The sequence below is a fragment of the Heliangelus exortis genome, chromosome 6, assembly GCF_036169615.1.
Source record: "Heliangelus exortis chromosome 6, bHelExo1.hap1, whole genome shotgun sequence".
In the NCBI taxonomy this organism is placed as follows: domain Eukaryota; kingdom Metazoa; phylum Chordata; class Aves; order Apodiformes; family Trochilidae; genus Heliangelus; species Heliangelus exortis.
This window is the reverse complement of record NC_092427.1, coordinates 27,862,876-27,890,500: the sequence shown is the minus strand read 5'-3', so window position 1 is coordinate 27,890,500 and position 27,625 is coordinate 27,862,876. Positions and strand designations below refer to the sequence as shown.

The following is a 27,625-nucleotide window of genomic DNA, read 5'->3' as shown; positions in this document are numbered from 1 at the left end:
TGGTTCAGTCATAGAGTTAAAAAATGTACTGTAGTCTGCCTGTGGGACTAAGTGATTCACATGTGTGAATGTTTGTTATGTCAGGTTCACAGGGCTTTTAAAAAGTGATAAATCACTCACAAATTAGTTCACAATGATTTTAGAGTTTTACAATGACAGGACTACTTTGGACAATATCCAAGTACTGAATAAATTCACAGTTTAAAGAAGCATTAGAGAAGACAGTAGATACTATAACACAATTGGAATATGACAGCAGCATAGCATAATTTCCAAGTCTCTCTTAATATTCACAAGTGTAGCCATTACTTGTTTGTTTGCTTTTTAATGTCTGGCAACATCCTAGAGAGTTTATGAAAATTATCAACAAATTCAACTTAATCACCTCTACTTTTGGTCGATTAGGTGTTCAATAAAGCTTTGTTAGCCAAGAATCTTACAGTAATTCAGTTTCTTTTCAAATCTGCATGCAGCTAGAATTAAAAAAAAAAAAAACTATTGTGATTAAATACACTCAGCACATACATTATTAATGTTTAATATTGTTTTGTCTTCCCAACAGTCCTTAAATTCACAATGTATTTCCAGTATCTAATAAATTCAACACCTGATTGCCAGATTTTTATATTAGGAGATAAATTCAATAAGGTGCTGAGCACTGGTGGGTACATCAGCCATTGTCTGTATGATCAGCAGTATTTGGACTACATATCTTAGGTTTGCCCCTTAGTAGCTAAGTATTTTAGAAGGACAAGCAACATCCAGGTTTAGGCAAAGTGTTCTATGAAAATAAAAGTGCCTGTACTAACCTTCAATAAAATCTATGCCTGCCTTAAGATAAATCTGATCCTGCTAAATGGATGGAGCCCAAGCATCAACAGGAGCAGGCTGGTTCAATGTGTCTTATAGTCTCTAAGCTGTGTATTGCTTTGGAGCTGAAGAGCCTTCCCAGCTGCTCTTTTGGGCATTTCAGTCTGCATTTAGATGCTACCCATTACAGTGAGGCCCCAGTTACCCTATCAGCTGAGTTAGTATATAGTATTATCCTAGTTTTCCTTATTATTATTTCCTTATTATTATTAGGTGGGTGAAATTCTATAAGCACTAAGTGTCTTTGATAAAGGCACAAAGGTTTTGATTTTAACACCTATCTTCAGGTAGCATAATGGCTCTTTTAGGTATGTCATAAACTAGTTTTAATTTTGTGTTTTAGAGTAAGCAGAGACATAAAAGCTATTGTGTACACTTTTCTAGCTTTTATCTGCTTTTGGAATGCCTAGCTCTGTTTCAGAGTAAGATCTGCACCTCATTTGCCTTGGCAAATACAAGCAGGTTCCTTATTCAAACTCCAAAAGGAATTGTAAAGGTTTAAAAGTTATATGTAATAAATATTTCAAAGTTCTTGCTTTAGGCACATGCATAGAACATATATAGCCAAGCACATCACATTTTCTAGCAGGTCCTAAGAACATAAATTCCAATCCAGTAGCTGTCGTATTTTATGCTTTGTGCACAGCAATCTTGGAAAAAAATTTTGTTAGAGGCAATAAACCAACTGATCGTGCCTGGGATGAACATGAAAAGAAAATGGCAGTTAGTCTGAGCATTTGTCTGTTACTCAAGGGCATTTCAATTTTTTTTTTCTATGAAGATGATAAAAACAGATACTCCATAGGAGTGCCTTTCAGTAATATGCACATCCTTAATGAAGGAACAGCTCCATTTGAAAATAAGGAGGCTGCATACTATCTTTTTGCTTCCATACAACAGCTGTTAAATACTTCCAAACATGGAAGGTGAGAACTTCTCTGCCAGGAAGGAAGAGCTACCAGCCAAGTGGGGCAATACAGCAGTTGCAGCTCCTGGGAGATAAAATAGGAAGTGGGAGCTACAGAGCTGGCTGAATAAATTTTTCTGAACTACTGGCTAGTCTATTGACCTGAATAAAAATGCCTACAGCAATCTTGTGGTAAAAGCAGCTCATAGAAAGCAACACATTAAACATTCCTTAGTATGTTCTAAAGGGAAGCAAAATGTCCTAATGACCAACTAGACAGAGTACTTGAAGGCAGTCTCCCAGCCTATGCCTCTGTCCCATTGTCAGTTACAAAATTTTCAGAGTACTGGGGGTTTACATACAGGGCAGAAACTGAGGATTTCATTTGAAAAGTCACTGTAGAAAAGCCTAGTAACCACTGTTGCCACCTTGTTCTAAAACAGTTATCACTTTGCACCTTTACTCTTCTTAGCACAAGAAAAAAAATAGGGCATACCAACTAAAATGTTGCATTATTTAGAAAATATCAAGTTATTCCCTATAGGAAAGAAGAAATGGAATGTTATCTCCTTTCTGGAACAGCTTTTCTGCCCAGCTGGGCATTGTGGGAGTCAGAAGCCTCTGAGTTACAGCAGAGTTCCGTTTCAGCCCTCTAGAATTTCTGATCAAAACAAAGTTCCCATTTGCTCCTGTTAAAATCTTTATTCAAAAATAGCATACAAGTCACTTTTGTTACTAACAACAGAAATAGGCATCCAGACAAGAATCTGAAACAGGTGGTAAGATATATCGTGCAACAGATAAAAAATGTACATGTATGAAAACAAGTGATAAAACTGGAGAGCACAAGACAGTAAAAAATAAGATGGTGACCTCTTACACAGGTAACTGAAGTAATTGCTAAGCATTATTTTAGTGGGTTTCAGGCCTACTTGGATGACATGCAAACCTGAAAGACACTTCTATGCATTTGGAAGAGAGCAATAAATCCCAGAAAGTACCTTATTTTTAACATCTTCCTGGGGAAGCTATATAGGGATCATTACATCAATAAGCTACTTGTTCCTGAATCAAAATTTACACATCTAGGGAGACATTCAGTAAAGGAAGGTATCGATTATACTGTTGTTTGAAGAATCATCTAAAATGCCTCTAGATGACACCAGACTAAAACACTGCTTTCATTATCTTTTTTTTATTTAGAAATTAGATTAAGACATGGATAAACACATACTTTAACAATACAGGAAGGAAAGAAAAAAGTACTCTACAGTTAGGAAGGGAGGTGTAAGCTAGTTTTATGCTATTTATAAGATAAAGCAGTGAAAGCTTTTCTGATGTTGGCAACAAATGCAGAAAAATTGTTCGTTTCTCTCACTTTGAGCTGTAACTCTGCTATGCAGTCCAGAGGAGGAGTGCAGGAAGTCACTAAAATAACACAAATTTCCAAAAGATTAGACTACTATAAAAAAAATTAAATTAACGGTTTTCTATGCTTATGAAATACAAGTATAGTTTGTTACCTTTTGTTTTAGCTGCTTCCAGTATTATTTTTGAGTAATCTATTAAATAATTTTCTTTCAGCAAAGATAAACCCCAAACCTATTTTTTCTGCCCTCCAGGCTTCCCAGACAGGTTGAGATGTGCCTGTCAGCATAAACACTCACTAGCATAAAGGGAAGAAGCAACATACTGCAAACTGAAGCATTTATTTATCCCTGTTATCTCTTTCCTGCTTTGCTCCATACAAATTAAACAGCAACCCCACAAATGGAGGGGAGTAAATATAAGGAGCTGTAGTTTCATGTAAATGAACAAGAGAAACTTTATTAAGTAAAATTACCATTGCAAGGTTTTTTATTCAGAAATTGCAAGATAAAGGTTACAACTAAACTTGACTCGCCTCCTTTTCTCAAATGTTGGCATCAAATTGTGTCCTCTGAAGTATTTAAAATTCACATACCTTCATAATCTCCCTGTTCATTTATGGAAAGGGTGAACATAAATGGCTTGTCAGGATCTTTGTGGTCAATATGTCTGAATATAAACTGTAATTGTTCATCTAAAACAAACAGAAGAAACACCATTAACCTCTGCTGGAGAATCACGATTATTAAAAATCAATTTATTAAGCTACAGTTTCATTTAATATTCTTAGAATAATTACAAGTTAAGCAAATCTGCTCTCTTTGAAAGACACAGGCATTTTAGCATACCATATTTTGCCATGTGAGACACAGTGATAATACCTGGGCTGGGAAAATTCTTTAGCTGTCTAAGCTGGACTGTGTAATGAAGAGCATTCCAACATTAACCACTCCATATATTTAACCATACACTGCACATGGAAAGAACAGAAACTTACTATGAATCCTGCGTATCTCCAGTCCAATCCGCTCCTCAAACAACACTTTGGATTTGCAGAGTCGTTCCATTCTCTCCTTAGCAACCTGGTTCTTGGAAGCTATGACTAGAATTTTAAAAGCCACCATAAATATGAAAGCAAAGGTGAAGCAAGCACTTAAGAAATATTTAGATCAGTAGAAAAGATCATTGAGAGCAAGTGTTGAAAACAATTCCTTTCTGATTAGGAAAATCTACTTATCCTTTACTTACTTTCCTTTTTCTTCATCAGCTCTTCTTTAAGCTCTTGGATACTGTCAAGCAAAAGCTTCCTTTGCTCCTCTTCTTGATTCACATTAGCTTTTATTTTTGTAAAATGCTCTTGATTTTCTGATATGCGTTGGCTCTGCTGGAGGATCTCTGAAAGGAGCCAAGCAGATTTGAACATTTACAGTTGATGTCCCTGATATCTAGTAATTATCTATACTGTTTGTGATGATTCATTTGAATAAAATCCAGTGAAATGTGTGCTGTGTCACCTGAAAAGTCAGCATGACTATATTAAAAGCATCAAATAAAAGCTTAAAGTGAAAGTCATTCAAAAGACAAGTTACTAAGTAGGGAGCTCCTCTGATACTTCGATTAGATGTCATTTGCTTCTGCTGCCACCACTGTAAAAATCTGCAAAGCATGAGGATGGTGGATCCTGTCTACAAACAAATAATTTGATAAAAAGCAAGGAATGGAAACACTGACCAATACTAGAATTGCAGTTATTTGTACCTAATGTTCTGAAGTTTAACTACAAAATTCAGAGTAGTTTTTTTTTTTTTTTTTACTTGATCTTCATCTTTTTGCATCAATTAACTTTTCCAACAAATTGCTTTTGATCTGCAATTTACATCCCCTAGCCAACCAAATACATTTGGTTTCAACTGTCTTCATTGTGAGGTATTTGCCTTCTAAAATGGGAAATTAAACATATTATTCAGCTGTACTAACTTTAGAAATGTTAGACAATAAATACCATACCATTGTTATACTCCTGAATTTTATTAATCATCAGGTCCCCTTCTTTCAGCTTCTTGGACCATTTCTCTGTAAATGTAAAGTTATTTCGGTTATCTGGAGAAATCTGAAGATGATTTTGGAAAAGGTAGGGGTAACAGGGACACAGAACCTATTTACCTGAAAGCGCTTTTATGGACTCCTTGCACGAATCTCTCAGCACTAAGATCTGATTAATCTGTTCAGGACCATAAATGCTTTTAAATTTGGTCCAAAACTCTTTCATTTCTCTTTCAAAGAGGCTGATTTCATCTTCTGCCTTTATATTCGCCATAGTGCTGCAGCAAAGATGCAAGCGAGCAACTGCAGTGTCAAAACACACAAGACAATAGCAGCAGATTTATCTCAGAATTACCGGATAAACCTTCAGAGCTGTTTTTATCCCCTTGGCTTCCTACTCAAACCTCTTCCCCGGTCAGTTCCGTCCCTCTCTCTCCAACAGGCACCGACTGCGGGAGCTGCGCTTGTTTCGCTACCCTGCCCGAGGTGCGCTACCCGCCTCAGGAGGCGACCCCGCACCGCACCGTGTCCGGGGCCTGCAACCCCCGAGGCTCCGCGCTCTCCTACCCCCGGGGCGCTCCCACCCCTTCGCCGTCCTTCCGCGGGGCTCGGACCGGACCGGACCGGGCCCTCTCCTCTATGTTCGCAGCCCGAACCGAGAGGCGATCGGACACCTTCCCCCACCTCCGCTCGACGAGGTGGTGCCGACGCGGAAGCAGCGCGGTGCTGCGCGCTAAGCAGGACAAGATAGGACAGAGCGAGCGGCGAAACACCGGACCCACCCGCAGCTTTCAAACCGCTACCGCCTTCCCGCCGCCCCAAGAGCTGCTCTCTCATTGGGCACCGCCGCTCGCCCGTCCCCCAAGAAGCGCACCGCTGATTGGCTCGGTTACTCTTCCTGCTGTGACCGGGGACGCAGGGCCTGCTGGGAGCTGCCGGCGCTGTTGCTACGGTAACGATGCCCCCGGGGCGGAGCTGCCGTGACGGGCAGGGCCGGGCCGCGGTCCCGGGCCGCCTCTCGGGGTTTGCGGAGGTGGCGTGGGTCGGTCGGGGTCGGAGTTTGGGAAATGCTTGTGGCGGTCAGATCGTTTTTCCGACGCCCAGCGAGGGTCCAGCTGCCAGGCTGTCCGCAGCGCCGGGGACGGCGGCCGGTGGGCTGGAGAGAAAATCCCGGAGCGTGGTGTGCGCTTCACCGTGCCGTGCGGGGTGAAACAGGCTCGGGAGCGGGCGGGCCCCTCTACGCGCCTCTGAAGCGAGAATTTTTTTGTTGTGACGAGTTGAGGCACAAAACATTCTTGGGGGAGTCACTCCTAAGTTTTGTGACGGTCCTGAATTGCCTTTTAAATCCGCAAGTCTGAATTACGAGTTTAAAGGTGCCTTTAAGGTAACTTCTTATGACAGAAGAATGATACCCGGGTTTTAATTAAAGCCGTTCTCGGTACGAACAAAAGTCCAGCAGCCCTGTCTGTGCCCTGCCAAGCTGCTGTCAGCATTCGTGTCCTCCTCACCACACGGCTCCAGCTGGGTGCATTCCCTTCTGGCGCTCGGTGAGCACCAGAGGATGTGATCCCAGACACCAGCCTGCGGTTTCTCACCATAGCTAATTAATTGCTCTCAGCTTTAATTCAGTACTGTTTAGATTATCTCAGAATAATGTAAACTTAGTAAAGGTTTTGAGGATTGCTGCTGGAAACCATTATTCTCCCTTCCCCCCCCCCCTTAACCGGACCCAAAGCAAAGGCTGAGCTGAGAGCACCCACTTTCTGTTGTATTATTCATGTATAAGCTGTTCCTGCTGGTGGCCAGCGCTTCTAACCAACTGCATTTCTGTCTCATTTGACTCGGACACTTCTTCCGAAGTTCCCTCAACATTGGTCTGAAAACTATTAGACTGCTGTTTCTTATCTGCTTCAAACTTAAATATATTGAACTTGGACTGGTTCAAGGAAGATTATATTGCCACATATAAATTTGGGTGTTATGGAGCCTGCATCTTAACACTTTTTTTTAACCAGGACCATTTCTCTTGTTTTCCCAGTCAGACTTTAAACATAGCTTAACGAATGCTGCCAGTATAAAGTTTAAATGTTGCCCCTAAAATCAATACCTTTTATTATTTGAGCTCATAATTTTCTGAATACAGAATTTTCCCTGTCCTTGGAGTTTAGTAAATAAAAGTTCAACTAATTTAAAGATATCCTGAATACTAATCTGTGATCTTTTGTTGTGTTCTTCAGTCTGCTCTCTTCTGACTCATTTCATTACCATAGATAATTGGTTCACTCCACAGTATCTGTCACTAGTTCTGAATGTTAGGTATCTTTTTTCAGTGGTGAAATTTTTCTGGATTTCATTAGTCCTATTTCTTTGGTTTAGAGTATCACCAGCCAAAGAATAAATATAGCCTGTGGCATTTACTATCACAATCCGTATCTTAATTGATCTTTCTTTCTGTCTGATTTGGGGGTCCTTTCCCAGTGTTTTCTAGACACATGAACTTACAGTATAACCTATCTTCAAATTCACTTTCCTGCTTCAAACTCTCCACAATCATCTTACCAACTGCATGTTTAAATGAAGCGTGCTGATTTTTGCAGGTGTTACTTTTCTGTCCAAACTGCCAGCTCTTACCAACCACAAACAGAAATGTGGCCTCATGACCAAAACCAGCACAAGTCATATGCTTCTTAAATCCTGTTAAGTCTGAGTCAAGAGGCTCCATAATCATTAATGCTGGCACATAACCTTACTGTAACTCTAACCCAGACACTTTGAAAAGTTTTCCTGTATATCTCTTTCATATCGAGCCACAGGGTAGTCATGGATCAAATAAAGTTTCAACAGCAATTTGCCCTATTCCCTGTTTCTAGCACTGTGAGCTTTGCTGGAGACAGTGTCACTGAACCATGTACCTCTTTTCTGCATTTGCCAGCTCTTCACTGGTGTCTTTGTAACCCAAGGGTACCTGGTTAAAATTAAGGTTCCAGGATACACAACAGCAGCAGCAGGGTGGCTGTTAACCTGCAATCAAACTGCAGGGCAGGCTGTTGCCAGCAAAGAGCTGTTGCTGCGTTGTGTTGCTAGTCCAGAGTCCACACTGTGCTGTTCCGGTGCTGGGTTAAGGGGTAGCTGAGAGCTATAGTTCAGGGTTGGAGAGTTCTTGCATCTTAAGTGGAAAGAACACAAAATTGAAACACTGGTGATAATAAACAGGCTCAGTTACTTCTATTGACAGGTTTCCAGCCTCACTGAGCTGTGGTTGGCATGGGGCTACTTTCAGGGACTAGAGAAACGTTCCAAAATTCTATGCTATGCACTGTTCCTATCATTTGTGCTGTTGCATATACAAACACACACAAATATAAACAAGTATTAAGATCTGACAGTTACTGTTACATCCCAAACACGAGGTTTATTGTTTTGCATATGTGCATAGTTAATATTATAGTGAGAAATACTGACAGTGTAATAACTCAGAAAGATTAAGATTAATAAGGTGGCAGAACCAAGAGAAAACAACAGCTTCATGTTAGTATTTACTAACCCTCTCCTGGTCGAGTCCAGCCCTAAAGAAGCCTGACCTTAACTTGAACTGCCTGGGTCCAGTGAGGGCTGCTTGAGGGAATACAATATGGAAAAAAAGGAAGGGCTTCTCTAAAAATTCTTCTCTTCCTAAGTCTAAAATTGAGATATATTTTATTGTGTTTCATTTGGAATATATTCATACTTAAGAAAATAGTTGCCATACACAGTGTCTACTTGTGAACTTACTAAATTGCTAATTAATCTTTGTAGGTGGTGCAGTGCCAATGAAAACACTGATGTGGAAATCAATGTCATTGTTCAATTAACTAAGCATAATGTACCAGAAAGTTAGGCCTAGTACACAGGCTTCCATTAGCAGTGTTTTAGAAAATGTTTGCTTTGATGGCTTTTCCTTCCCTTGCAAACATTTGCTCAACAACATCTGATATCCGTTATGTAATATTTGCTCTAATATGTTAAGGGTAGAGTAGCTGTAAGCATTTTATTCTCCCTTCAGTGGATCATCAATATAATTCTTCTTTCTGTATTATTTCCAAAAATACATAAAATTTTGGAATGTCTCTGGTTTTGTCTGTCTTGGAAAATAAATCCAGAAAATATGCATCAATTAAAAACTCTATCTGAAAGGATAGCATTTTAAAGGTTTTTGCTTTGCACTAAGAACTCATTTGATCACACGAAGGTGAAACCTTAGTTATATAATATCAAAACAAGACAAAGGTTTGATGTAAAAACTTGATTGCACACACATTTTGACCATTTTGTACAGTTCACTGGTTTTCCTCACAATTGTGTGTACTAATATGCAGCAAGTAATTTTATTTCATATACTATTTTGAGTGACTTTAAAATACTAAGTGTATTACAGCAGCATTTTGCAGTGCTTTGTATAGAAAAGGAGGAAGCAAAGCTCATTGAGGAAGTATTTCTCCTTTTTTCGTCTAAACAAATTATTAAATCAGTATTTCAAAATATTTCATCATCTTTTCTCTGCTGGTTACTAGAGCCAGGAAGGTATTTTGCCTCTTGGATGAAGCAGGATCATGAGTGCTTCCAGGCACAATGAGAACATCACCTGAACTGCCTTTCTCATAGAAACTGCTGACTTGTTCAAAAATGTCTTGCTTTCTGGTCTGTACACCGTGGATTTGGGTGGGAGCTTTTAAACATTTTTTTTATAAATATGACTCCTCTGTGTCTAAGATGCAGATTTTGGAGCTCTGAAGCAGTCAGAAAGAATGTAGGAGAAAACTGTATCTTATTTATGTTCGCTGTTAGCTGTTAGACTTCATTATGTCTAAGGGGCTTATCTTTCCAATCAGAAAGATAGCAGCATATGAACCAGCTGCAGAATCTTAAAAATGAAAGTATCAGGAGGCCTTTAGCATTAATTCTAAAAGAGGTTACTCTACTGAAACGTTGGCAAGATGTACTTTCAGACATTATATATTAACCAAAGTGTGCCTGAATGGTTCTGTCCAAAGAAAAGTTCAGCCTGAGCAGATGCAACACTATGGCAGTGTGTAACATCATTGGGTGTCATTATATTTATGAATTTTAAAGCATATGCAAAAAGTTATTGCAATGGAAAGACGATTAAATTGTATCTTGATGGAAACTTCATTATTTTGAAGTATTTTCCCCAATATAACAATAGTAATTTAGACTTAACCTCATTGAAGTTCCAGTTTTACCTAAGTAGTACAGGCAAGACACCCATTACTCAGCAACCAACTGACTTGACATTTACACTCATATTTAAAGCTAATTATCCATTATAAGTTAGACTGAAAAAACAGAAGAAAGCCTCAGATTTTCCACATTTTTGCATACTAAACCCAGGCATGTCTAAGAGAGTGATTTTTATTGTTGTTACTGTAAGTCCTACTCATCTTTAAAGGAGAGATACTTTTGGGAAAAAAAAAAAGTAGCAAGAAGACTCTACTGTATAAAAAGGTAATTAAGAGACATGTTTCTAAACAAGTAAGTTATTGGAAAAGAGCTGGGAGAGGGAAAATTAGTTACATCAGTTAATTTGTTTGACAGTTCCCTTACTGGACACACTGAAGAGCTATAAGCTTTATGGCTTAGCAAGAAACAAACCTCCCCAGATATTTGCAGCTAAAAAGCTAGGAAATATTGATTGGTGAAATATCCTGAAAATTTGGGTTTAAATCAGGTGATACCAACTGAAAAGTCAGTCAAAGTACAGAAAATATTGTAGTTGCTACCTAGAAACAGTGCATAGAATTTTAGATCTCTTTAAGGCTTTCTACATGGCTTAATGGAACTGGTAGCAATAAACATACAAGGTTTAAATCTGCTAAAAAGTTTCTAAAACCAGACTATTAATAGCTAAAGTAAATGTGAGGTTGTGTCAGGAAGAGAGGTCTTCTAAGTCCATCTATTTGTCATGTCTTATTTGTTGAATCTACTTAATGTTTCCATGTGACTTCCCTGACCACACATCATAAAGCCCTGTTAAGCTGTTGTCTCTCTTTAGCAAAAACAGTTAAGTAGTTCATATCTTTGTCTCCATAGTTTTTTAGTTTAGCTTTAAGTGCCATGGAGAAAACAGTAGGGAAATGCACAGTGCATATATATATATATACAACTGCTTTTGTTTTCTGATTTGGTTCAGAGATACAGGTGATTTTTAACAGAAGATAATATGAGAGCCTGATAAAGAACAGAGGTTTTCCTCTTGCTGCTCAGGTGGTATCTATTTCATCTCTTGTGGAAAAAAGTTTCTCATTGCCACCTCACAAATAAACATAATTTTTTTCTATGCTGCAGTTATTAGTACTAATATTGATAAAATTTGAGGTGCTAGTATGCTCTTAAAATCTTGCCATCTGGCAGAATCTGTTTCCTCTAGGCTATTGGATCTGGAGAACCCAAAGGCTTCACTTGGGAATACTTAAGGGAAGTACTTGGAATCAGCTCTTCCCAGCCTTTTTCTGGTTTGCAAAGCAGGTCTTGTTTTGCTAGGCTGGGCAGCAAGACAGGGGCTGCAGTAGGTCAGGCTTCAGCTCCTGCTGGCAGAGGTGTGTAGGACTTGCATCATGTAAGCAATGTGTGAGAATGGTGATGCTGAATGAGATGGCTCAGGCTAAGCTTCAGCTGCATTGTACCCTGGATTAATGTGGCCTCATGGATGAAGGAAATTATTCTTTTTCAGAGCTCTGAGAATATGGCTGCTTTCAAACTGAACCTAGAGCTCAACAGCATCATTGATGTATGGATGTTTGTTTGTTGTATTTTCCATGACTGAAGGTGTGGTGTGCAAGGTATCAGCTGTGGCATGGTAGCCGAAGAGTGAAATGTACAGGGGTAATGGCAGTTCCACAAAGACCAATTATTTGTGTATTCTTTCTATCCTTTATGCAGGCAACACTTAATGAAGTATACACATTACTAATGTCCGTCCTGCAGAGAAATGAACTGTGAAAAAAATTCAAGCAAACATGTTCCAACTGTTCACACAAAAGATCACATAATTCATGCATTGTGTTCCCACAAAACTTTCCCTACAATTTGCTGCTGCTCAGCATGTACTTCACTTAGTTTCCTCCAATTAAAATTTGCAAACAGAAAAGCTTTCCAGTGCTAACAGACTCATGTGCTTTACCAGAGACTTGGAACCACGTGTTGGAGGAATGGCTGAGTACACCACACCGATACAATATAAAGGCAACTTCAATCAGCTTCTCTCATTTTTTAATAGATCCCTTCTGTGGTTCTCATTCTCACTAGCAACTTAAGATTAAAAGAACTTGACTATATTTCAAGTACAATTTAATCCATTAAGATGGATCTCCTTCACAGCAATGGCGTGCTTATCATTCAGCATTTACAGAGGGACTACAGGGCATACCAGGATTTTCTTAATTTTATGTCACATGTTGGAGATCCCCGGAATATATTTTCAATTTATTTTCCTCTTTGGTTTCAGCTCAACCAAGTGGTTGGTACTAAAATGATATGGGTGGCAGTCATTGGAGATTGGTTCAACCTGATATTTAAATGGTAAGAAGTCAGATTTATTTTAAAATTCGTTATTTTTAATGATAATTACTGTATATGCCTCAAGTTTAGAAAACCTTTTGTGAATAATGTACAAGTAGACTTTCCCCTGTAATTATAAAACAGAAATTGACAATGAAGATAGTTAAGATATGTCTGAAATGACCCTTTTTTAAGACAAGAAGAACTTATAGAACTCTATAGAGTAGTTTTGGTATTATATCTCTTCATATTCCTTGTAAGATTATGTATCAGGCTTTGCTGGCCCTTCATATATATATATATATATATATATATATATATATAGTCCATTTATGCTTCATTTATTTTATTTTTTGTCAGGATTTTATTTGGCCATCGCCCATACTGGTGGGTGCAAGAAACAATGATTTATCCCAATCAGTCAAACCCATGTCTTGAGCAGTTTCCTATAACATGTGAAACTGGACCAGGTAAGAATTTTTTGAGATTATATTAATAGATTACATTTAATAGAGATAATGGCTTCTAAGGGGGAGAGGACTTGACCTATGAAGATCTTGTATGATATACAAATCTCAGAGCTCATGTTTAAAATAGCACCTAAATACAGTAAGAGAAAAAGGAAGAAATAAAACGTGATAGGTATTTCATTTCTCTATGACAAGAATGTTTGCTTCATTGCCTTTAAAAATACCTTACTTTAAAAGTACTTTAAAAATAACTTCCAATGGTATGAACCAGGAAGGGAAAAAAAAGAGCAAGGAAAAAAAACCATGTTATAGATTCAGAAAGAGTGATACACCTGCTTTGTTATGTCAGGTAGGGGAGAAAAATTCCACGTTGTTTAAGACTGCTCCAGAACAGAGCAGAGGGCTGTTGAGTTGAGTTGAGGGCTTGTGCACTATTGAAAGAATTACTGAAATCACAAAAGCTAGCAGGTGGTTCAGGGTAAATAACAACAGTATTAACAATGGGTTATGTATCACAAATGTATCACATTTGTGTGTGTGATAAATAGTGTAAATAAAGTGTAAAAGAGAACCACTCTTCCCAGAACCAGACACTGGCACTGAATGTGTGTGTGTGGGGGGGGGAAATATGTGTACAAACATATGGGGGAAAATAGTCTTTAAGAAAATGCACTTTTCCAATGTATTTACAATTTTGTACATCTCATTGTCTTTTCTGTGGAACTCAAATGAAGCACAGATGAATTTAAGTTAACTTATGCAGTGTTCATTTAATATGTGAAGTAAGGTAAGCATGCTTGGACATAACTGACTGAATTTAGTTTAACTTGTACATGAAAATATAGACTGTGAAAATGATTGTGCTTTGTGCCTTGTCAATGCCACTGCAAGCTTTTAAGTGGTTTGCAGAGCTGTGTTTTGTTAACAATACCCTGCATGATAGCCCAATGTGATTTTGAATAAGAAACTTAAGTACTTGTATCAAGATTTGATAATGCCTGCTCTGTATGTGATCTGCAGTCTATTTCAAGTGCGTTCATTTGGGACCTAACCTGAAGTATTAAGATCCTTCAGGCCTTTTCAGAAGACTTCAGAACTGAGCCCATTCAGCATCATGTAATTCCAAGCTCTGGCTTGGAACCAGTCAGTGCTTAATTTTGATTCATTGAACCAGAAGGCCTTTCTTCCTGTTACTTTCTTCCAGAAGCAACAGGTCATTTTCATTTCTGTTCAGTGGGAACCATTCTGATATCGATTCCTCATTTGCATTTATAATGATCACATTTTCTCCCACCTCCAGGTTTGCCCTTGACCATCAGCAGTATCTGTCACTCACCTGTTAGGTGCACACAGTCATTGTGAGAGCTTATATGGTACTTCACACATTTTTAAAGTAAGCACTTAATATGAAAAGATTAGAGAAGCAGCCACAGATGTGAGATGTACACATCCAAATATTGCTAGGGTAGCCTCAACTGTTAACTCTGTAGCTCAACAAAAGGGAAAGCTGAGGGAACTTCTTATATGACTATGTGGCAAGCAATCTAGGACCTGAATTTGGTTTTTACTTCTGAAATGAACTGAACTAAAACTCTGCAGCCATCTGGTATTTGTAAGATTTTAAGAACATGAACCGTAAAGTGGAGTTCATGCTGATTCTAGTAGGCAATTTGCTGATGATCTATGAAAGATTTTTCCTGCATATTTTCCTAGAAGACAACAAAGAGAAGATTTCCCAATGCTGCTCTGCAACATCAGTACCCTTGTTGTGTTGTGGAGTTTAGGATTCAGCTGTTGCCTACTTGATTTCAGACAAATACTCTGTATAGATGTGCCTTCTGAAAAATTTGTAATCAGAAAACTACCTTTTGAGAAGCCTTTGTTAAGCATTTTCTTTCTAAACAATTACATGCCTGAGTAACTGCCAATAGGTATTTTCTACATGACAAATGGTAACTTTTGGTAACATTTTATTTTTAACATTTCCTTTTTATTTTTATTAGGAAGCCCATCTGGACATGCCATGGGATCTTCCTGTGTCTGGTATGTAATGGTCACAGCAGCACTTAGCTACACAGTTAGATTGAAAGATAAATCAGCAGTTACCCTTCACAGGTCAGTGTCTTTTCATAATTCTAACTCATGCAGACAGTTCCTTATATACATGCAATGCTTTTCATGGATTTGACTGAACCAAAAATTTGTAGTCTGTTTTGTCCAGTTTGTAGAAAAAACAAAGCCTTCATTATTATCTACTTCAGGTGAAGAAAAATAATATTAAGAGGATTTATCCATTTATATAGGTTGGTATTTATTAGCTTAGAGTCATTGCATACAATATCTTTGAATCAGGTCCTGGTAAAGGACGTCACAGCTTCAGTATTGGAAATTTCAAATTCTATTAATTGTCTTTATGTGTTGGAACTTTTAGTTAATACATAAATTTACTGCTCCGATAGTAGTCATTCTCATCTATTTTAAAGCAAATACATGAAATATTGGTAAAGTTCCATGTAACATGTTACTCAGCTCTGTGGGGAAGTCTTATAATTGCTTTGATGGCTTTTTTTTTCTAAGCCTGACAAGGTTGTTCCAATACATTGTGAAATTTGTTACCTAATAATTGAACTTTTGCATTTAAGTGTGACTTCATGGTGAGAAGTATGTTTGAGGCACTTGTACTAATTTATCTTGCCATTGATGACTTTCATCACTAAAACCACTAAACTACTAGGGTCTGTTCCTACAGCCCTAGATGGAGCTTCAAGAGCAACCACTGTTACTGATGTTTTATTGCTGACATCCAGTTTCTAATAATCAGCTTCTAAACTTCTCTACTTGTAAACCTCTGCTTGCTAAAAATATAAGCCTGACACAAAGGGGCCTGGTGTAATTTCTAAGAAAAATATCTTGTCTTATTTTCTTAACATGTTCCATTTCCCTCTTAGATTGACATGGTCATTCCTTTGGAGTGTTTTTTGGATTATCCAGATCAGTGTGTGCATCTCAAGAGTGTTCATTGCAACGCATTTCCCGCATCAAGTAGTTCTTGGAGTATTTGCTGGTAATGCTTCTGTTTTTTCTTTTCTTTTCAACATAAGCCTGAAAAAAAATAAGTATGCAAAAAGGTGAGAGATTGTTAATAGTACTACTCAGCTTGCAGCTGTAGTGGTGCTCTCTGCTCTCTGGAAAATCAAGGATTTGATAATAGTCTAAAGGTAAAATATGTGGGGTGATATGTATCCACTGCCTTTGTGATTCACATAGAGAGTGAACCCTTGTCCAGTGCCTGCTGATGCTGGCTGTGTTATGCCCACACTGCTACAGGCTGGCACTAGCTGATTTATACTGGCTGCATATGATTTTATACATGTTGTCTGTGTGGAAGGGATCAGAGAGGAAGTTAGTTCTACATGGCCCTGACCTATCCTCCCAGGAGGAAGTTATTTGGTTCACTTCAATTTGTGTCCAGGCACAAACTAGCATGAGTGCAGTGTGGACAAACACAGAGCCAGAGGCCTGTAGCAAAAAGAGGAAAAGGCAAATTATACCAGTGCAAACTCCCCAGGATTATTTAAGTTGAAGTACATTCTTCAGACTCAACCATGTTTCAAGTTAGTATTTTGGGAGTTCAAACTATGAACGATGTCTCTGGTACCTATCTGATTTTAAGGAGGGGTGACCAGGGCATTGGGTATGAGCTGCCTGCTCCAGTTGTCATTCACTGATGCAGACCAGCCTGGGCAGCTCTGGCTAACATCTTGCAGTCCAGCTTTCCATAACCAGGACAAAATGAGTAAGAAAGAATATAAGTGTGTTCTCTGTGGTTTCTGTCAAGACTCAAAGCCTGTATGGGAACCAGTATTGAATTCTGTATTGATGGGCCCAGTCTTTGAGTGGAGGAGTTCTGTTGAAGTGTTCTAGTTGGTATCTAATGTTTGACCGGTTGTCTCCTGTGAGATGCAGTCAGGCCTAAGGCATGCCTCATATCAAAAAACATGTGGTGCTTGGTATTTAATTTTTTTTCCAAATTAGCAGTTTTGAGTGGAAGGAAAGGTTTTGTAATGTACAACAGAAGTGGTAAATTGTGTATGTATGTATGTATGTGTGTGCATATATATATATATATATATACACACAAATAATACATAGATATATTGTTCTGTCCTTAAAGTACAAATTCTACAGGGGCACTGTAAAAGTGCTTCTTCAAAGTACAAATGTGCTGTTCCCTGTAACCATGAGTTTCTAATCCACAGGCATTCTTGTGGCAGAAGCATTTGAGCATACCTCTGCAATTCAGACAGCAAGCTTGAGAATGTACATGAAGACAAACTTGTTTCTTTTCATCTTTGCCCTTGGCTTTTATCTAATCCTCAAGCTTCTTGATATTGACTTGCTATGGTCTGTTCCAAAAGCCAAGAAGTGGTGTGCCAATCCAGACTGGATAAACATTGACACAACACCATTTGCTGGACTGGTGAGGAATTTAGGTGCACTCTTTGGCTTAGGTCTTGGAATTAATTCCGAAATGTTCATCACAAGCTGCAAAGGTAAAAATAGCTGTAAGAGAAGTTTCCGTGTGTTGTGTATAGCTGCTTCCTTAGCTACACTGCAGCTGTATAATTTCATCAAGATACCTACTCATACTGAGTATTTGTTCTATGTGCTCTCTTTCTGTAAGAGTGCAGCTATGCCTCTGACTGTAGTTGCCTTAGTTCCTTACTGTGTCCACTCGTTAATGAGGACAACTGAAAAGAAATTGAATTAGGTAGTTTCCAAATGGTTAGCAATGTGGGGATGGATATGAACTGTTCAAGAACCTTTCACAAAGGTGGTTTTGCTAACTCATTTTAACCAAGGGAGATGCCACTGCATCTTCAGTGTGCTCCTGGTAAGTAAACAGTACATCAAAAATTAGTATATTCAAGAATGACTTTGGCAGCTCAGAAATAATAATTACTGATTTCATTCATAGAAATATTGCAACCACACTGCAGTATGGTAAAAAATACCCAATACTCTGGGTCATAATGAAGTTTTAAAACTATAATCAACTAGTTTTATGTAGCTATTTGGTGGTCTTTTAGTTCTGTCCATCTCCAGCTAGATGGTGCTTCAGGCCTCAGTTGTATATAGTGATACTCAGTATTTAATTTTTTTATAGAGAGATACTGTGTTAAACTGCTAGATAATGGTGTGAGAGTATCACACTACCTACAACTGTACAGCTATACCCAGGCACTGTGAAAAAGGCCAGCATAGTTAAAAAGAAGGCTTTAGATTTAACTTATTGAGCTTCCTGAGCAAAACAGCTTCTGATTAAGCCAGATGGAAAAAAAAATAAACATTTATTTCAATTAGACTCTGTAGAATATATTTTTGCATTACTGTGTGATTTTTTTTCATTTTTACTTTTTGAAAGTAGTCACATAAATCATCAATGATACAGATTACACCTTTGATGCTGAAAATGCATAAATATAATGTACCAAATCTTTGGCCTCTACATCTACACAGAGCAAAAAATGAAGCAGGTTGTCAATAATGACACCATATTACTTCAAGAATTTTGCTTGTGCTCCTGTAGTGCAAAGGTAAATTAGTCTAATTCCCTCATTTCAAGAGTCACAAGCCTGAATCAATTTGTTGTGTAAATCATGAAAATGTGATTGCAGGCAAAGTCATTGCAAGAGGAAAGGTCAGTCCAGATCTGCACCAAGCAGTCTCCTCAAGGCTTGTTACTCATGGACAGGCACACCACATAGCTCCACTTACCCTTTAACCCCTTTGCACAGGAGCTGAAGAGCTTTATAATCATCTGGTTGTCAATAGCTCCCAGGTATAAAGTGGAAGGAGATGGCACCCAGAAACATCTAAGACCAGTACAAGTGCTTGTGGACATACTTCCCAATACGTAGCATCCAATATTTACCAGCTGCCCAAAAATGTTAGGATGACAATCCATAGTAGCATCATCACCCACCTGGGCCCACGTCCCTGTGCAAGGAGATGGGAGGCTCCATTGCAGGCAGAGGATAGTGTGGTTGCTTTGGCCTTCTCAACAGCCCCATCCTGCACAGCAGACCCTTGTCACAGATGGGATGTAAATACACAGAAATACTTGTTTCCTGCTGCAAGATACTCTTGAGCTTGTCTGCAGGGTAAGAGGAGAAGTGCTAAAGCACAAGAGGCAGTAAAAATTACAATTTATTGGTATAATTTTGGCCACAAATGTGGTGTCCTTCAAGCAAAAGAATTATAGAGTAAGTACATAGTAATTGTAGGTTTTATTAGTCATTATTTTTCCATGGCCTTAAATACTAATATAAATTAAATATACTATAGGTATGTCAATAGGTTACTGATAGTTCAGTCCTAAGCTATCCAAACTTACAATTGTTCTGAACTATAAAAAGGCTAAAAAGATTAAAACAGAAGGCAAATAATGCAGCTTCCTTTTTCATTTTCAGTTAAGGGTTAAAATAGACACTTCCTAGGGAAAATAGCATTTCAGTGTCACCTATGGGATTTCAGTAGGGGGTGTTGAAGTGATTCTGTCAATAGAGTTGTACCAAAATTGAAGTTGGTTTTTGCTTCCCAGAATTAAGGGATGTCTAATAAACTTTTCACCCTTACATATCTATTCAAGTTTCAGTAGTTGGCACTGATGCATAGTTGTATAAGAACCTCCATTATGGTGTGATTTGCTATAAAGTGGGTAAACCCCACTGCAGATTTTAGGACATGGAGAACAACTTTTCCAGGTAATATCCCATTACTCAAAAATAGGATTTAAATTTTAAAACTATAATTTAGACTTTCTGTCTATCTGCTTTTTTTCTAAGATCCCACTCCCTAAAGGAAAGAGTCATGTAGTTCTGCAAACAATAACCAATAACATAATTCAGAGAAATATGCAGTAGACCTTAGGATAAACTGCTACAGTTAGAAGCTTCTGACAGAAGAAGGTACTTTCTCGCCTTTGTCCTTTTGGAATTAATTGTTGCTTGGTTTATCAGCTCTGCTTAACGTAAGCAAGGTGCTAATAATAACTTTTTTCCACCTTTACTGACTATATTTATGATTTCTGTAAAAACACTCATCATTGTCTTTCTTTCTGGAAAAAAAAGAACATATTATCCAGCATCATCTCAATAGAAAAGATGATTAACTGAAGGGTTTTGCATTGATTTAACTGAAACATTTATTCCAAAACAAAATCTATTTGATAACTTGCCCGGAGTGGTAAGTGTAGGGAAAATGATCCTCATCTGCTTCTGTTCCTCTTTTTGATTGCTTTCTTTACTTTTGTGGAGCTGCCTTCTTTGGAAGAACTCTTCAGTTCTGTTTAAGTTTCACTGCTGTGCCCGGCTCAGGGTGCTGCTGTGTTGGTGCTGTAGCTGCATCAGTGAAGCCCAACCTCCCCAGACAGCAGAGCTGATGCACATGATAGTGGGGGTGGAAGGGTGAGGGTTCTGGCCTTTCAGTAAGGGTATCTCCCATAATCCTCCACAGACCAAACATTAGGAGAGATTTGATCCCTTCAGATACACAGCATCATTCTTGGGATTGTTTTTTATTCACAGAGATTACCCAGACAAGTGGCATTTTCCATACTCCAACACAGTGGAATATTTCTTGATTGACAGCTGAGGAATGACAAGACTGTGCAGTCTGACTGCAGGTGGTGGCAGTTCCCGCAGCTCACCAGCAAAGAATTTTCCCATTTTCAGGCTTTCTTTCCCTTATCAGTGGGCTAAGCTACTTCCTGAATCCATCAGCCTGTGCTTAGTCCTGCCTATGCCTGACAGTTATGCTGCACACAGCTGCAAACAGCTGCATACATTTAGGGTACCACAGCACTCACAGTCTTGTAGAGCATTTTGCAGCACAACGGGGTACGGACATACCCATACCCACTGCAGAGTATTTGCTAACAGAAAAGGAATCTTTGAAGTTTAGAATCACAGTAATTCAGCTAATTGGGGCTCCAGTGGTGACAAGCTTATAATAAGCTCCTTCCATGGCCATCAGTTCATCATGGGTGCCCCTTTCAATTACGAGTCCCTGGGACATCACAGCGATGATATCGGCGTTCTGGATTGTGGACAAGCGGTGAGCAATGACGATGCAGGTACGGCCTTCTCTGGCCTTATCCAGCGCTGCCTGCACAGTCTGAAGGCAACAGGAAAAGTGTCAGAGTGAAAATATGCAAACCAAATTGGGACTCAGAGCTGGAGAAACCTGATTATTGCTTCAGGTTAAGTGTACTGTGCACCACTTGTAAAAGTGACAAGGAGGCTAAATCAAAGCTTATATTACTGGCGTGCTTATCTGGGTCAGGAATTCTGTTTATTAGCAGTACAAAGAAGGAACAGGTAAAATCAGCTGCTGAGATGCTGAATGTCAATTCAGTCTGGATAAGTTTTTTAATGTCCACCATTTCTCTAATCTCTGAGTGTATACAAGCTACACAAATTCTGCCCAAGTTCTTAGGCCCTCAGTACTTGTTCTTATTGGATATTCAGGCACATCATTCATATACTTGAGTACATTGTCTTTGTTTTGTAATGTGCAGGAACATTTATGAAACATTACCACCTAATGCTTTGAAAGCCAGGGAGTTTGTATGGAAAGTGCTGCCTCTCATTGGCAGTCTAAGAGCCCTTGTAGTTGGCTCTCTTTATAGCTTGCTTTCTGGATCTTTCAAAAAGAGCATTAAAGGTTTAAGTGCTGAGTTAACAGTGTTGCAGTCAAGTACTGGGGTATGTCCAGATGTCTCTATAGAACAGAAAAAGGCACTGTATGTTGTAAGCTGCGCATTTACCTTTTCACTTTCAGTGTCTAAGGCAGAGGTAGCTTCATCCAGTAATAAAATTTTAGGATTTCTTATGATGGCTCTTGCTATCGCAATGCGTTGTTTTTGCCCACGTGACAGCTGCGATCCTTGAGCCCCGACATTAGTTTCATATTTCTGAAAAATATATAAAATCAATTTTTTATTCAGGCACAAGCAAACACACCAGTAAACAGCCTGAAGGAAGAGTGGGAGGAGAAAGGCAAGAGTGCTGACCAATGCCTCCTCCTTATAAAAAACAGCAATGTAGAAACACTGTGTGGGTGACACAGAGATCTGGGAGATGTTTCCAAGCCAAGTGTTGCAGTGCATGAGGCCTGGACAGTATGGTGAAGAGCCTGGAAGAAAAATTTGATAGCAAGATATTGGCTGATTTGTCTGAGGAAAAAAAAATTCCCCCACCCCAAATATTGAAAGAGAGGCTAAAAGTGATTTAAGGCCATTCTGGATAAGTGTTTTTTTTGAGTGCCTAAATTGTATTCATATCTTTTATGTTCTTCTGTTTTACATTTATATGATTTCAGTGCATTTAAATCCTTCTTAAGTGCATGTAAGCATCCAGCTTCAAATATTTTTGTCTAAGTCTGCCCTACTCACAAGGCAAATTTCCCACAGCTGTGAGCAGGATTGATAGTTCCTGATATGGCATAACACTTTGCTGAACTGTGCTGCTGCTGCTTCTTTTTTGTTGAAGGCTTTGAAAAATCTTCCCTTTTCTTCTCACTCAGTGTTCTAACTGTGTTCAGTTCTATAAATATTTGCCTACTGTGTAAAAATCCAGTAGCATCTCACACCCAAAATCTCAGGAACATAAAGAATGGCCATGACACCCTCTTTGCTCCTACTGTTACAGCTGTAAAAGTAAATAAAAGGCATATGTGTGTGGCAACTTTAACTAGATTTGAAACAAGTCCCGCTGCAGTGAACACTGAGCAGCCTATCTGTAGTTCACAGTCAGCAGCTCACAGGTACTTACATCAGGAAGTGACATGACAAAATCATGTAGCTGAGCCTTCTGTGCAGCTTCTATGACTTTCTCCATTGTCACCTCTTTGGTGATGCTCCCGTATTTAATGTTATCAGCAATGCTGCAGTCAAATAGCACTGGCTCCTGGGACACTATTCCGATTTTTGATCTAAGAAACTGTACATTTATTTTCTTGGTGTCATGTCCATCTATTAACTACCAGGAAATAGAAGAAAAATCAATATTATTACAAAACAACAGCTTACAAGACCCATATAGTTTATAGCAAAACTAAATTATTTAGCTGCATTACTAAAATGCAAACTCAACTGATTTAAAGTGATTTGAATAATCTGCTTATATTTTACTCCTTTGTGCATGATGTATATATTTTGGGGGTATATGTCTTTGATCCAGCCCAACACTAGATCACTTGCTTAACCTCAAATCCAAGTGAACTATTTAATTGCATAAGGCTAGGCACATGCTTTCTTACCTTCCTGACATGGTGATCACCACATTTACATTTCTCCAAAGAAAGAGAAATTGAACCACTATTTACATGAGGAATATACACAATGGCTTTTAAACAGTAAGTAATTAGCTGGAAGATAAATCTAGACAAATTCGACCTGCAAAGAATCTGCATGTTGAATCTATATATTTAGGGATGTTCCAGGCTCTTTGTTGCTCCATTCAGACTTGATTGTTACCTGTGCTCACATTGTATGTTTTATACAGGAGCTACCAAGGTGAAAGCCTATGGCTTCATAATGCACGAGGATGCACCTGAGGTTTGTACTGTTCTTGCCTGAATACATCTGAGATGATACTCAGGAACTGCCAGAACAGTCCACATTTGTACTAGAAGGAGCTGAAGCCCAGGCTGTGTAGATTTTTGTGCCACCACTGCTTGGATGTGAAGTAGGACACAGTCAGAGTTCCTGTAGCATTGCTGGAAACAACAGCACACCAACCACGTTTCCTTTGCTTACCACACTGCCTGTGTCAGGGTCATAGAATCGCTCCAGGAGCTGGACACTGGTGCTCTTACCACAGCCACTGCTTCCAACAAATGCCAAAGTCTGTCCAGGCTTAACAGCTACAGAGAGTCCTTTCAGGACCTGAGTATCAGCCCGAGAAGGGTATGTGAATTTGCAGTTAAGAAATTCAATGCTTCCCTTGAAATCATCCTGGTGAAAAAAAAAAAAAAAAATGAGAAAAGATACTACAGTGAGCTTGAGCTCAAAACTGCGTTTTAAAGTACAAAGTAACTCTTCCTCAGGTTCCATTCTTGCATCTCTTATTTAGAATATGACATTTATGCTTGTAAAATTAGCCCATAAGAGGGATAAAATCTACACTGGAGTAGCTGTTACAGAGTTGAAGCCATTAGGCATAACACTATTGCTCTGCTTATACTTCCCTGTACCGAAGCAATCAGAGGCACTAACTGGAAACAGGACTGCCTTACAAAACAGTAAGTTTTATATTTTAATGTAGACACTGTGTAAGTGTAAATTTTGTGATAGCTCAAATACATTTCTGCAAACTAGATTGGGTGAAAAAAATAAAATCAACTGAACTTCACAATTCATATTATTAAGCTAATACATGAATTCAGGTCAGTTTTCCTAGAAATCTTAAAAAACTCTTTTACAAAACTCTGAAGGAAACCAAGATACTTAATTTTCATTGTTAGAAGCACAATGTTTAATGTATTTAATTGATAACAATTATTTCAAGGTTTTTTTAATTCTGAAAAAAATAAGTTAAATGAAAAACAGTTTCAGTTTTCTGGGTCTGACTTTCTAATTCACCAAAGACTGAGCATTTTCATTTTGCCTGACTCAGAGATGATTCGCCTCCTCTATAAGCCAGCAATAGTCAGTTTTATGCACAAACCACAGAACAGAAAGAAAACACAAGCTATTCTGTGAGTCATCCAAATTGGTCCCATTCCAATCTACCGGAGTTTTACCCTGACAAATTCCTAATAGCCACCCACACTTTATGTTACTCTTGCTGTCTAGTACAAAGCTTGCTGCTTCCAGGAGAGCACAGCAACAGCTACACAGTCAGTATAACCTTCCTGTAAAGCACCAATCCTCCCTGACTTCAAAGTCATTTGTGCAATTTCAGTGCTTATACTGAGATGAATGACATCACGAATCACTCATCTCTGCTCTTACCCATTTTTCCCCTTTTTCACTGTAAACACTGATTCTAGGAAGGCGATCAACCAGTTGGAAAAAGCGTGCAGCAGAGGTTTTGGCTTTGGCATAGTTTGGGGTGTAGGAAGAAGCTCTTCCCAAAGCCGTTCCACTGGTCACAATAGCAGAGATCACCCTGCAGGGAAGGGGGACACGGTCATTCTTGGGAAGACATTGAGAAACTGAACTCTACACTGAGACCAGAGCTTCTGGAGAGGAGCCTGTTTCTGGCTCCAGGCAGGCTTTCACCTGAACACAAAGCTGTAATGGAGTCCTTCCTTGTCAACCAGAAACCCTCCATATCTGTAGGAGACAGCATTGGCAATGAACACTATGCTCTGGGCAAAGCCAAAGCAAAGCCCATAAACATGTGCTTTCTTGATTGCAGCTCTATAGGGCATATCCAGGTTCTTCTCAAAATTGTTAATAAACATTTTCTCTTTCCCTACCCCAGCAATAGTCCTGATGTTAGAGAGGGCTTCACTGGAGATCTGGAAGAGAAAAAAAATATGGGTAAAAGCTCCTAATTTTTACTTGGAGAACTAGATTGTGCTGTTTCACAAATGCATGATTCTTTTATGAACACAGGGCACTCATGCCATCTATAAATTGATTCAGATATGATACAGACTTCCCCAAATATCCCCTTCCTACAAGCCTCAAAAGTAATGCTCCTAATGCTCCACTACAGCTGAGTTACTGCAAATACACTTAGGAAATCAGGCACATGCTGTTCTCACTTATGATTTATTTTGCATAATGTGAATAAATGTGACATCCACAAAAGCCAAGGTGTTTAGGAGCACTGTTTTTTCCTTGACTCCATCTATTTATTAATTAAAGATGTTAATTTCAACTATTTTACTTTTTGCAGCAATAGGCAGAGAAAGAGGGGGAACAGATGCTATCTCCTGCTTCTGCTTCATAAATTAGCACCACTTGACTTTAATCCATTTCCTAACCTGTTCATCCACCTTCTTGTTTATGTCCTAAAAGCCTGATGAGGTGGAACATATAAATGGAGGGTGACACCATGATCCCTGTAACATCACTGACACAATTTCTAGGTTTTTTACCTTGTACATAGGCAAAAGTAAGCTTGCATATGTAAATAGAGAAATGCAACATGGGAAATTATTAGATAATCCCTGTGGAAATTTCTCTGGAGCTTTAATTGTGGGCTTTATTGTATGCTCTATTGCTAGTCAGAATTTGAGTATCTGTCCCCCCAGAAATAGCCAGTTTCACCTATAGAAGCAAATTGGCTATTTCTTTGATCCTAATTTCACCCTACTCTTCTCAGGTAATTTTATCAAGAAATTTGTTTTAAATGTTGCACTTTGCCTGAACGTTGGTAGCAGCTTCATAGTGTGACATTTTCTTTTGGAAAGCAATAGCCTAGTATATGGCTTATGGATGTTCTCAGCACTTGAGAAGATCTGCATACAAATAATTTCAAGTATTCCACCCAATTTCAGGGTCACATCTCCTGCATTATCACACAGCATGAAGGAGCAGATATGCAAGTTCTGTGAACTGGATTGTTCAGGCTTTCTTTTCCATGTTTAGCATGGCTGATGAGCAAGCACTGTGGAAGAACGGAGTATTTAGCATTTGAATGCAGTTCTGGCAAATAAATGAGAAAATAACACCAGACATAATCAGTCATTACTGAAACCGATGAAGCATTGAGTGGCTTTTGCAGCACAGCCTCTGGGTAATTCTGTCAAATGTAATTTGATGCCTTGACTCGTTAGACTCAACAGAGCATGGGATGCTGCTAACCCTGACACTGAAGATGGAGTAACAAGGAGTAGGGCTTTAGCCAGGGGTCATGGAACACCAGACACATTCTTTCCAAGGAAAAGGAATTCCTTCCTCTTGTCTTGTGCTAGTTGGTTTAATAGCTACACAGGTATGTTTTCACCAGGGAGCAAAATTTAAAGTATTACAAGAATATCCTGTGTCTCCTGGTAAAAATTAACAGCAGAAGGGTTAATGCTTATCTAATTAAAAACGAACCAACCAAACAACTATATACTAGCTAGAAATGAGAATTGGTAGAATTTTGACCCTTAAAATCTGTACATAGCAAAGTTATCCTGTGATCTAGCAGCACACAGTGATGGAAAATGTGGTAGTAAGCTATTAGGACCCACTGAAGTAGCAATTCTGCTTTCTCTAAAATCCTTGTAATGATAGTAGTTCAGTTCTGAATTCACAGATGTGAGGATTTCCAAGTGAACTTAGTATCACTGCTTCCTGAGGATAGCTCAGTCACAGGGCAGCAAAATATGGGTATTTAAATAAAACCTGAAAAGGTGAAATAGACTCCTGAGGGATCTGTGTCTACCAATTAGGGCCAGTAGCTTT

General features: G+C 38.8%; 3 protein-coding genes across 10 annotated transcripts in view; 1 reads left to right on the top strand and 2 right to left on the bottom strand.

Moving 5' to 3' along the window:
• Positions 1-182: 182 nt before the first annotated feature.
• SPC25 (SPC25 component of NDC80 kinetochore complex) lies at positions 183-6,231 on the bottom strand. 3 transcript variants are annotated; one of them, XM_071747444.1, is made up of 7 exons: positions 5,873-6,014; positions 5,309-5,491; positions 5,153-5,218; positions 4,394-4,540; positions 4,143-4,247; positions 3,741-3,839; positions 183-3,205 (listed from the first exon to the last, which is right to left on the bottom strand). In XM_071747444.1, the coding sequence occupies exons 2-7, from the start codon at positions 5,460-5,462 to the stop codon at positions 3,081-3,083; spliced, it is 696 nt and encodes a 231-aa protein (XP_071603545.1). In that variant the 5' UTR covers positions 5,463-5,491; positions 5,873-6,014; the 3' UTR covers positions 183-3,080. The 3 variants fall into 3 exon arrangements, with proteins under 3 accessions (XP_071603545.1, XP_071603547.1, XP_071603546.1); XM_071747446.1 differs by lacking the exon at positions 5,873-6,014 and adding an exon at positions 6,063-6,231 and having other exon boundaries at positions 2,454-3,205; XM_071747445.1 differs by lacking the exon at positions 5,873-6,014 and having other exon boundaries at positions 2,454-3,205; positions 5,309-5,684.
• A 3,327-nt stretch (positions 6,232-9,558) lies between these two features.
• On the top strand, positions 9,559-18,591 carry G6PC2 (glucose-6-phosphatase catalytic subunit 2). 2 transcript variants are annotated; one of them, XM_071747441.1, is made up of 6 exons: positions 9,559-9,886; positions 12,690-12,763; positions 13,103-13,212; positions 15,216-15,327; positions 16,161-16,276; positions 17,472-18,591. In XM_071747441.1, exons 1-6 carry the CDS (start codon positions 9,851-9,853, stop codon positions 17,981-17,983), a joined length of 960 nt encoding a protein of 319 aa, XP_071603542.1. In that variant the 5' UTR covers positions 9,559-9,850; the 3' UTR covers positions 17,984-18,591. The 2 variants fall into 2 exon arrangements, with proteins under 2 accessions (XP_071603542.1, XP_071603541.1); XM_071747440.1 differs by lacking the exon at positions 9,559-9,886 and having other exon boundaries at positions 12,373-12,763.
• An 813-nt stretch (positions 18,592-19,404) lies between these two features.
• ABCB11 (ATP binding cassette subfamily B member 11) overlaps positions 19,405-27,625 on the bottom strand; it is a 53,546-nt gene continuing 45,325 nt past the window's right edge. For all 5 annotated transcript variants that reach the window (XM_071747433.1, XM_071747432.1, XM_071747436.1 and 2 more), the window contains 6 exons: positions 25,502-25,743; positions 25,232-25,388; positions 24,035-24,232; positions 23,049-23,255; positions 22,043-22,189; positions 19,405-21,390 (listed from right to left, as the gene is read on the bottom strand). In XM_071747433.1, coding sequence (XP_071603534.1) covers positions 21,190-21,390; positions 22,043-22,189; positions 23,049-23,255; positions 24,035-24,232; positions 25,232-25,388; positions 25,502-25,743 — 1,152 coding nt within the window. In that variant the 3' untranslated portion in view covers positions 19,405-21,189. The remainder of the gene's footprint in view (positions 21,391-22,042; positions 22,190-23,048; positions 23,256-24,034; positions 24,233-25,231; positions 25,389-25,501; positions 25,744-27,625) is intronic.